This window comes from Dipodomys ordii, unplaced genomic scaffold, assembly GCF_000151885.1.
Source record: "Dipodomys ordii isolate 6190 unplaced genomic scaffold, Dord_2.0 Scaffold158, whole genome shotgun sequence".
NCBI lineage: Eukaryota > Metazoa > Chordata > Mammalia > Rodentia > Heteromyidae > Dipodomys > Dipodomys ordii.
Window position 1 is genome coordinate 3,338,493 of NW_012267374.1, and position 11,825 is coordinate 3,350,317.

General features: G+C 34.4%; 1 protein-coding gene across 4 annotated transcripts in view; it reads right to left on the minus strand.

The window, feature by feature from the left end:
- Rngtt (RNA guanylyltransferase and 5'-phosphatase) overlaps positions 1-11,825 on the minus strand; it is a 259,489-nt gene that overhangs the window by 45,412 nt on the left and 202,252 nt on the right. For 3 of the 4 annotated variants that reach the window (XM_013032875.1, XM_013032874.1, XM_013032873.1), the window contains one exon: positions 4,864-4,930. In XM_013032875.1, the coding sequence (XP_012888329.1) occupies positions 4,864-4,930 (67 nt within the window). Of the gene's footprint in view, positions 1-3,855; positions 3,896-4,863; positions 4,931-11,825 lie in introns of those variants that run through there. The other variant, XM_013032876.1, reaches the window with a different exon arrangement.

An 11,825-nucleotide genomic window follows, 5' to 3' on the forward strand; every position in this document is an offset into this window, starting at 1 on the left:
GATCGTGGTTCAAAGCCAGCCCGGGCAGGAGAGACCGTGAGACTCCTATCTCCAATAAACCACCAGAAAACCGGAAGTGGCGCTGTAGCTCAAGTGGTAGAGCGCTCGCCTTGAGTTGAAGAACTGAGGGACAGTGCCCAGGCCCAGAGTTCAAGCCCCACGGCCGACCAAAAAAAAAAGAAATGTAACTTGAATTTCCAACCTAATCACAAGCATTTAAGCTATCGTATTTAGCTTTAATTTTTAGGGGTTCTTTTTGCCAGTACTAGGGCTTTAATTCAGAGACTAGCCACTGTCCCTGAGCTGCCTTTGCTCAAGGCTAGAGCTCTACCACTTGAGCCATAGCACCACTTTGGACTTTTTCTGGGTAGTTTATTGGAAATAAGAGTCTCACAAACATTCCTGCCAAGGCTAGATTTGAACTGTGAGCCTCAGATCTCAGCCTCCTAAGTAGTTAAGATTACAGGCATGAGCCGCCAATGCCCAGCTTCAAACTATATTTAAAAAAAAAATGTTTTCCAATGAAACCTTAAGTATTCCAATTAGGTAGGTTTAAAGATATAGCAATTAGGAAAGATCTTCAACAATTAATAAAGGTAAGGAATCTTTCATAGTGAGTGAGAGAAACCATTACTATAGTAATGATGAAAGGAAGAAGGCAACCTAAAATGATAGGCTTCTCTATTCAACAGAGCTAATTAATCAAGCAGAAAAGACTGACCTTGGTCACTGCACTTATTAGAAATGTCCCAGATAAAAATGTTATGCTAATGAATCAGGAGAAGAGAGAATTAACTTCATACACATATTGAATTATGCTTTTGAGATAACTTGTAACTCATACCCATACACAAAAAAAAATCTATCCCTAAATATATCAGTTATTTTTAGTAATTTTCAGTTCTAATAAGGACAAACAGAATTTTCCAAATGATTGGACTGAAAAAGAATTGGGTTGTCAGAAATGTTCCTGCCTGGTACCTCTGAGGATGTCTAAATCTACTGCTGAATTCAGTGAATAGGATAGTGACCAAAGTTTATGAAGAGACTCCTGCCAATAATACTTGTGCACTAGAGACATTAAAGATTGAGAAGAAAATTTTGCCTGAAGGCTTGTCATTACTTAAGGAATCAGAAAATTTCTTTAGAGTCCAGAATTTAAGATACTAATTACAGAATTAGTATCTTAGCACTGTCCTAGTGCTTCTTTTGCTCAAGGCTCAAGCTCCACTTCCAGCTTTTTGGTAGTTTATTGTAGATAAGAGTCTCACAGACTTTCCTGCCCAGGCTTGCTTTGAACTGCAAACTTTTGATCTCAGCCTCCTGAATAGCTAGAAATATAGGCATGAGCCACTGGTGCCCAGCTAATTATAGAATTTTTTGTGAGTATTTACCTAGGTTAAATTATTAGAAGTACTTAAAGAGATGATACTATACTAAGGGAAATTTTCTCATTGATATTGCAACTAAACATCCTTAGTATTAAATGCCTCAAATGTCCTGTTCAGATTAGGTCTACTCTAGAAGCCCTCTTTTTCAAAACATATGTAATATGTGCAGTAGTTTAAATTTACAATTCATGTAAGCAAGAAACAAATGTGAAGCAACAACCACCACAAACCCCTCACAATACATTAAGAAGTTATTTTTGGGGGCTGGGAAGTTGGCTCAGTGGTAGAATGCTTGCCTTGCATACATGAGGCCCTGGGTTCGATTCTTCAGCACCACATAAGCAAAAAGAAAAAAGCCGGAAGTGGTGCTGTGGCTCAAGTGGCAGGGCACTAGCCTTGAGCTGAAGAGCTGAGGGACAGTGCTCAGGCCCAGAGTTCAGGCCCCACAACTGGACCAAAAAAAAAAAAAAAAGAAGTTATTTTTGAAGTTATAAAAGGTTATTTATAAAGAATGATCTCAAATCTTCCTTTTTTATTAACTACCTTAAATGTTAGTATTTTTTCATTTCTTATAATAAAGCCCAGTTAAAATTACCTCATCAATTCCTAACTTTAAAAAAAACTGAGTATCCCTTCAGAGATGAGGAATAAGGCAACGATATCTATTCTCACCATTTCCTAGCAACTCTGTACTATAGGTGTTAGCCAGTGCAATTAAGAAAAACAATGAGACGTAGCCTGCAAGTGTACACAAATGTATTTGTTGAAATATGGTAAATTAAAGGGTGATCTCAAATAGCGTAATTCTTAGAAAGCCCAAATCAGAGGTCAGCAAAATCAAACAGCAGGAAGAGGGTACTTGAAAGGGGTGGGGTGGGATCAAAGGGAAAGAGATTAGACAAATGAAGAAGAAGGGGAAAAGCAGACAAAAATCCAATGGGTATCATACAAAGTTAAGAAGAGTAAGGGTAGGGGAGGTATGGGTAAGAATACTGAAAGAAGTGACATTGATCAAAAAATATTGTATTCATAAACTATATTCATAAATTCATAAACTGCTTTGTTAGCAACTCTTTTGTAAAAGTACTTAAAGATAATTTTAAAAAGAAACAAAGAACTGTTTTTAGTCTCCACCTGGAGACCCAGAAACAATTCTGGTAAAACTGTAGGTACTGCTAATCTCTGTCCAGTCAAAAAAACAAATTAGTACATTAGTACATTTAGTAGCTTTCTCTTTGTTTCTAGAATGGTTATAATTGGAATCTGTTTGGGGCAAGGTGCTTTTAAAGGCTAGACAGTCCACACGTCCTTCCAGCCCCATCACTCACTCCTACTTTGGGTCCACTGTGCATGTTTGTTACAGAGGAGGTTTTAGGCTACACTATTTGTTTAACCTCCCTAAGAACTTTCAAGGCATCTGCCCTGAAAGCTATGGTCTAGCAGACTTATATGCAGATAATAATTTACTGGGGATAAAAGAATAGCAAGGGGTGGCACAGTTGTAAACTGAATGCTTCTCCAATAGCAACCCCACACTACCTCCCTGCCCTGCATCTTGTGTAGGGGGCAGGAACTGAATTGTACATTATGTCACCACTGCTGAAGCCCCTAGAGGTGACTTGTTGGCTCAAGACACTTCATGTCGGTCTTTCACTCTGTGCAATACAGAGTATGTTGGTGGTTTTGTTTTGACATGTTCAAGTTTTGTTGCTGTTTAGTTTTGCCCTTCTAGATTTTATGCCAAGATAATATTTGACATCAATGGTATTTGGGTAGGTTCTTCAAAGATTTTTATTTTCACCTGGATTTCTCATCAAGCTGTATTTTTGGGGGATATATATCATTTTTATTAGACTTTTTATTCTACATATTATTCATGGAGCATGTAATGTAATGGAGCATAATAAAATCCAGATTTTAAGTCCTAAGAGAATAGCATTGATTCCTAAGTTATCATTGTGTCCATATGCTTTATATCTGCATTCCTAAGACTATTCTGTGAAATAAATACTGACCGTAACCTAGGGGAAAAAAAGAAACAAAGAACTGTTTTTTAGTAAATCATATTATTACATAGAAAGTTCAATAAAATTTATTTTTAAAGCCACAACTAATAATTGAACAAAAATGTTTCAGAATTTAAAGTCAACACAAAAAATTATTTTTGGGGCTGGGAAGGTGGCTCAGTGGTAGAGTGCTTGCCTTGCATGCATGAGGCCCTGGGTTCGATTCCTCAGCACCACATAAGCAAAAAGCAAAAAAAAAATTATTTTTGTATGAACAACCAGAAATTGAAATAAAAAGTACTTTACAGAGTGGCACAAAAATATGAAATGGATACACAGATCTTTTAAGTGTACAAGATCAACATGTTAAAAACAAATACTGCTGAGATGTTATAATAAATCAAGAGAGATAGTTTTCATGAATTGAAAACCTCAATACTGTTAGAATTCCAATTTCCCTCAAACTGATGTATAGATTCAACGTAGTTTGGAAGGAAGCTACACTAACCAAAACAGAAAAAAAGAACAAAGTAAGAAAATTTATACTACTTGATTTCATGAATTTTTATAAAACTACAGTAATCAGTTTACACAAGCCACTGACAGAGATTACATATTTATCTAAAAGAAATATCAGATATTCTTGTTATCCATGAGAAAGCAAGGCATGTATCCATATAAAGATTTACACACAAATGTTCATAGCAGCTTTAGCTGTTATAGTCCCAAACTAGAAACAACCCACATCTTATCTACAGCTGAAAGAGCAAATACATTATGTTATAGCCATATGATGGGATATTACTCAGCAATAAAAAAGAATAAACTCATGGTAAGTGCAAGAACGCAGATGTAGCTCAAAAAATTATATTGAGTGAAAAGGGGGATAGAGAGAAAAGAGGAATGGGGAAACTGCATGATTCCATTTACATAAATACTAATGAGGCAAAATCATAGTTAATAGCACAAATCAGTTTAGGGCACTAGAAGGAAAACATAAAGAGGCAAGAAGGATAATTTCAAGGAGCACAAATAACTATTATACAGTGATACGTTTCTTTTCTTCATTACTGTGATTTGCATTAGTGTACACATGCCAAAATTTATCAAATTGTACATTTCATGTATAGCTTTCTATATGTAAGCTATACTCCCAATAAAGTTTTAATGGCAAAAATGATGACCTGAAAGATAAATCTACATAAGTCTTAATGTACTGAAAAAATTAATCACTACTTCGCTTTGGTCAAAGTCAACTTTGTATAGGCAAGAATATGAAAACATTTTTTTCTGGAGTTGAAAAGCTGAGTGAAAAGCTCATATTTCAACAGAAATATGAAAAAGTCAATAAAATTATTATTTCAAAGCCACTGTATTTTTGATATGATGATAGTTATTAGCAAGTTTCTGGTAGTTTCTGGACCAATGAGTGCTTAGTAGAAATACATTAAAATGAACAATCGTACCTTGATTTGAGCAAATGGTCTTTCATAACCTCCAACATAGAGAAGGCCAACATTCTGAGGAAGTAACCTATATAGGAGGGAAAAAAGGGCATTTTTATAAAATACTATACTTTTACAATAAAGCTATAATTAAAAATTCTATAATAGATACTGTAAAAATTTGAATACCTATGTAATTATTCTCTTCTCCCTACCCCCAGTATTGAGAATCCTGGCCTTATGCATGCAATGCCAAGTACTCGAGGTTTTTTTAAATCTCCATCCCTTTAAAATTTTTTCATTTTGAGATAAAGTCTCACTATGTAGCCCAGGCTGACCTTGAAATTGTTCTTCTCCTGCCTTAACCTCTTAAGTACATGGGATTACAGTCATATACCTCCTCACTTTGCTCTATGTAATTATTACTGTCTTTTGAATTATGGTATAATAACCAAAGAATATTGAATAAATTCTTAAGAATGAAAACTTAAGATTGTTCTACACTCCAACATACTATCAATTCTAACAGAATTACTATATAGTATCTATGGAAAAGAAGTACTGTATATATCAAAATTTTTAACTGAAGAAATACTCTATATCATAGTACGCACTACAGGAAATAATAATATAAGCCTAAATTAGTCAGTCCTAAAATCTAACAGAAAAACCTGACAAATAAATAAGCCTAGCAAAAGTACTTTCTGGTAAGTGTATAATAGAATCTACTTGCCATTAGGCAGTTAGTTAAGAGGTACTTACTATGCAAGGATCTGTTAAGAGTTTGAACAGAGGGGATTTAGACTTAGCTGGGAAGAGTAGGTAGCACAAGGATAAATTTCAACAGAGTCCTGAGGACATAAAGAATTTGAGACAAGAATGTCTGAAGTAAGAAACAATTGAGTTGAAGATGAGATCCAAAGAAAGTTTCAAATCACTTATGAAGAATTTCAAATATCATACTGTATACTTTATTTTGTAAGCAATTTAGAGCCAAACTTTTAAAGGATATGCTTACTTCTTATAAAACAATAAATGGGCCAGGCACTGGTGGCTCAAGCCTGTACTCCTAGCTACTCAGGAGGATGAGGTCTGAGGATGGTGGTTAAAAGCCAGCCCAGGCAGGAAAATCTATGAGACACTTATCTCAAATTAACCACTAGAAAACCAGGTGGCACTATACTCAAGACACTAGCCTTAAGTGTAAGAGCTCGCGGATAGTGCCCAGGCCCTGAATTCAAGCCCCACTACTGACAAAAACAAAAAACCCACAATAAATGCACATGAAGTAAGATCAAACCATATAGAAGATTAAAATTATTTATTCTTGGTATTGGTTCTAGGGCTTCAAAAACAAAAAACCCACAATAAATGCACATGAAATAAAGATCAAACCATATAGAAGATTAAAATTATTTATTCTTGGTGTTGATTCTAGGGCTTGAATTCAGGGCCTAGGTGCTGTCCCTGAGGTTTTTTTGATGTTATTGTTTTGTTTTATTCAAGGCTAGTGCTTGAGTCACAGTTCCACTTCTGGCTTTTTTTTTTTTTTGATAGTTAATTGGAGCTAAGAATGTCACACTCCTAAGTAGCTAAGATTACAGGCATGAGACACTGGCAGCCGGCTAAGGTAATTTTTTTTTTAAAGGTCACTTTCCTACATCATTCCTTCCTTCCTATTTTTAATTCTAATAAGTCTATTACTTTAAGACAAAATCTTACTATATGGTCCAAGCTGGACTTGAATTCATGATCTTCCTGTCTCAGTCTTTCAAATACTTGGATTATAGGCATGTGCATTTAAAAGGTACATTATTTTGGCCTGCATTGAATGAAGAAATGCCACTTTTAGAACTATGTTTGTAGAATGTGTAGACAGGAAAGTGGTTGTGGTGCAGACTATGTGAAGACAGTCTTGTGTTACTCTTAGTATGTCATATTAACCTAAACATAAAAAATGAGAATACTTCAGATCATCATAAACATCTTGTAAGATTCAATCAGTAACTTCAAACTCCTACTTTAACAATTCTAGGATGTATATTTATTTATAAATTAACTTCTCTGAAATTGGGATTCTTCTGGTACTCATGCTTTCTTACTATTTTTATCACCAAGTATTAGTTCTGAGATACTTGTGTGATTATCCTTCATAAACTTAGATGAGTCGAATCAAGAAAGCACACTCTCAAAGCAACTTAAGAATCTATGAAATAAGGTAGATCTTCTGCAAACATCCTCATGGCTAGCTACTCTAATAAATACCTTTAAAGCTCACTTTAAGGGCCACTAACATTATGTTAATAGATGAACATTAATCAATTAAACCAACTTAGCAAAGCTCTTTTTACATTTAGAATGTAAATAATGACTTATAGTAAAACATTTAATATACTATTGAAGGTTGCAAATATGACTAAGAGTAGGAAACAATCCCAAAATTCAACAATGAAATGAAAGCTTTCTTAGTCAACATTTGACAAATAAATTATTCTAACAAAACTTTTAACCACTGCTGGTATCAAAAATTTACTGTTTTATATATATATATAGCAGTGGTAATTTATTTCCTCTATAACAAATGTTCACAGAAAGCTTCATAAACTAACTCCCTTAAGAAGTAAGAATAGTCACAGTTCATACAAATAGATGCTAGAAAAGGAAGAGAATAAAAGTTGGCTGACATTTAAAACTCAATATGCCTCTAACTACTATGCATATGAATTTCAGGAAGCCTGCCAATATTCTATTTAGTGTGCCCCCTTTCTGCGTATCTAATAACCACATTTCCTAAGCAATTCTTAAAGGTACCAGTTAAATAACATATTTTTTTTACTTCAAAAATATTGTTCCTTCTTATTCACTCAACTATTATTCCTTACCACATATTCTATTACTATATTCATTTGAGTAGGTTTAAATATGTACCATAATTTAAAGGCCTGCTAAATGTAAGATAATTCTTTGAGAACATAAATTATAATTTTAAATGTTTTTAATGCCTTTACCTTTCAAAAATTATTTTGCCAAATTGTGTGTGTATATATATGTATGTATACACACACACACACACACACACACACACACACACACACACACACTTCCTAGTAAAAGGCAGCATTTTACCAAGACAGGATACTTGCACACAATATAGCAATCACACATTTTAAATCCCCAGAGTACACCATTAATTCAGCACTGATAGACATATTTACACATATATTTTAAGATAGAAATCCTGACTCATTTAAAGCAAGGTAATTATTTTGCTTTTAATGTAGTTGAACATTTCCCATAGCATTTATGAAAATGTTTACAACCTCTAAAGTTTTTGCTTGCAACTATTAAACTATTAAAATGGCTACTAAAAGGAACATTATGGGGGGAAAGTGATAAAAAGAAAAGGTACTACTAGAAGAAAATCTACAACTTTTGAAGGAGAAATGAGGCAAGAAAACTAATGCTTACTATGCTTTTGATTTTCCAAATGATAATATTAATATGTATACTGGAAAGAAAGCTCATTGTTCTAGAAAACTCTACCCCAAAGTAGTATCTGTCAAGTAATAAACACTATTTAAATAAATTTCACTCACCAAATATAGCATATTTCCTTCAAGGGAAATTTAATCAACTGATACTAATACATCATCATCATCATTTATTATTATAATTATTATTATTATTATTATGGTGATATTGGGATTTTAACTCAGGGCATTGGGCTTTCTAGGCAGATGTTCTACCACTTTAGCCACATTCTAATCTAGCTATTTCAAATTAAAATATAAGAGAAATGGAATTTTTGTTAAAGATAAGTAGTTCAAAATTAACTTATGTTTACAGAAATAACTACAGTACTGTCAGATGCGAGCGCGTGCATGCACACACACACACACACACACACACACACACACACACACACACACACACACACACAGGTGCCAGTCCTCCTGAGGCTTGAATTCACAACTTGGGCATTATCCCAGAACTTTCTTTTTTATTTGTTTGTGCCAGTACAAGGTGCTGAAGTCAAGGCCTGGGTACTGTCTTTGAGCTACAGCTCCACCTAGCCTGGCTTCAAATCACGACTCTCACATCTCAGCCTCCTGGGTAGCTAGGATTAAAAGCTTGAGCCATCAGCACCCAGCTAGCTCAGAGATTCTAAGCTCAATGCTAGTGTTCTACCACTTGAGCCACAGCTCCTCTTCCAGCTTTTTGGTGGTTAATTGGAAATAAGAGTCTCACAGTCTTTCCTACATGGGTTGGCTTCAAACTGCAATCCTGATCAGCCTCCTGAGTCACCAGCACCTGGTCTATCAAATACATATTTAAATTATAATAAAACATTTTGAAAAAACATACAGTATCTTTGATCATGACTTAAAAAAAGTGCACTTGTTAGCCACACACCAAGTTATCTAAAATCCAGATCATAACCAATGTATCTATCACAAAGTAAAGTAACAACACAACAAACAGAAAGCAAGTGTATTCAATATTTGGTGAACAGTAAGATTTTGAGTTCAAGTAAGTACTGACTGAAAAAATCTCCATGTCTGAAAAGACAAGTATTTGTATACATAACTCAGGTCAAAAAGAACACCTCAAATGAAAATTACAAAATTTCTTAAACTTGACAACAAAGTAACAATTTATTAAAGCTTGTAGGATGCAGCTAAATCCAACTTAGAGAGAAATCTATTACCCATCACCCATCATATACTTTGATGAATTCCCTATCCATCTCAAGAAATTAGAAAAATAAGAGGAAGAGGAAAAGACTGAACGATTATAGTTCAAGACCAACCTGAGCTTTCTTATATAATATAGCAAGTTCTAGACCAGCCCAAGCTACTTAGCAAGATTCTGTCTCAAAAGAAAAGCACACCAATTAAAGCTGAAGAAAATAGGAAAAGAAATAGCAATGAGATGAAATTTCATAAGACAAAAAACATATACTAGAGGGAGAAAAACATTAAAATAATTTCTTGTAAAAATTATTACTAAATTGATCCTAATAAGATGCAAAGATAAAAGGCACAACCAGTGGTAGGAATAAAGAAAGGAACAAAGCATAAAGATACTTGTTATAAATAACACCTGAGGACTTAGGGGTATGACTCACATGGCAGAAGTTTGTATGGTATATTAAAAACTCTGGGGTTCTATCCAGCACCACAAAAATGACCAAAGGACTACGATATTATAAACACTTTTATATAAGTTTCAAAAATCAGAACAGGAAAAAAAATCCTAAGAAATATAAAGTACTAAACTGACACAAGAAAAAAGTAGAAAATCTTAATAATCTCACTATTTAACATTTAAAAAATTATGTTGACAGAGAAAAGATCTACAGGGATTCACCAAAAAATTCTACAAACAGGGAAAATTCTAATCATACACAAAGGAAGAAATATTTTCTTTTTATTTCCTTTGTAATGTATAACTCTTGATAGATACAAACTCAACAATAAGGTGGGTGTGGTGGTACATGCCTATCACAGCACTTTGGAGATAAAGCAGAAGGAAAACAAATTCAAAACCAGACTAGTCTACAAAATGAGTTACAGGGTACCTTGAGCTACATATAGTGAGATTTTTGTCTCAAAACAAAGCAAAACAAAAATCAAACCATTATTAACTAACAGGTAAGTCTTGAATAGACAGTTCAACAAAGAATATACAGATAACAAAGGAGCATATGAAAAGATACTGTACCATATATCATTGAGGAACACACACTGAAACAATGTACACATCCACAAGAATAGGCAATCTAGAACAATGACAATGCCAAAGGTTGGAGAAGATGAGAAAGAAAAGAACTCTTTCTAATCGCCTGTGAGAATGTACTAATGGTAGTCATTTTGATAGGTAAGCAGTATCTTACAATCCTTGGTATTACCCTGAGGTAAAAACTATGCCCTACAAACATCTGTAGATAATGTTTTTTGTTATTTATTTGGTTTTGACTTATAAAGTTTCCATAAGTAGCCCCCACTATCCTGGAACTCATGCATTTGATGGAAGATTATTCATCACTAAAAAGAAATGAGCTCTCACATTGACATGGATAAAAGTGTTTTGAAAGAAGCTCACTATGAAAGGCTATAAATACTGTCTAATGCCAACTATGACATTTGGGGAAAGGCAAGAGTAAAGGAACACTAGAGATCGGTGACTGCCAAAAGTACGGAGGGAAGAATGAATATTCAGAACACAGATTTTTAAAGCAGTGAAATTATTCTGTATACTATATTCTGTGGATATACGTCATTGACATATTTGTCAAAACTCAGAGAATGTACATCACCAGGAATTAACCATAAACTACAGACTTCAGGTGATGCCATGTTAATGCAGGATCACTGACAAATTTAACACTTAGTAGGGAATTCTGAATGTGGAAGAGACTAGGTAGTATAATGGGCATTTTGTCTTCCATTCAGTTTTTTAAAAAATTTTTATTGTGAAAATACTGTACAGAGGGGTTACAATGACATGGGCAAGGTAATGAGTAAATTTATTATCAAGCATTGTTGCCTCCTCCTTTGTTTCCCCTTCCCATCCCTTCCCATCTCCACCCCCCACCCCACCCCACCCAGCCAAAGTTGTAAAGTTTGTTTTTCAACATGATGACTTGTACATCTCATTGTTGCAATGGGTCCACCTGTATCCCTATTTAAATGGTTTGTTTTTGCCCTTCCCCTCCACAAATTATACCAACATCAAATACAATGAAAGCAGGGGCTATACCATGGGGGAAGGGCATACAAAGCAACAAAGAAATCATCTTATAAATATGTTAAAAACAATGGCATGAAAGAAAAAAAACATTTGAACACTTATCTTGGGGTTCATTTCACCTTAACATCAACTTATCTGACCTTTTCTGCTTGTCTCAGACATATACTAGTTATTGCAAATAAGGGAAACCATGGGACCTATGTTTCTTTGGGCCTGGCTTACTTCACTTA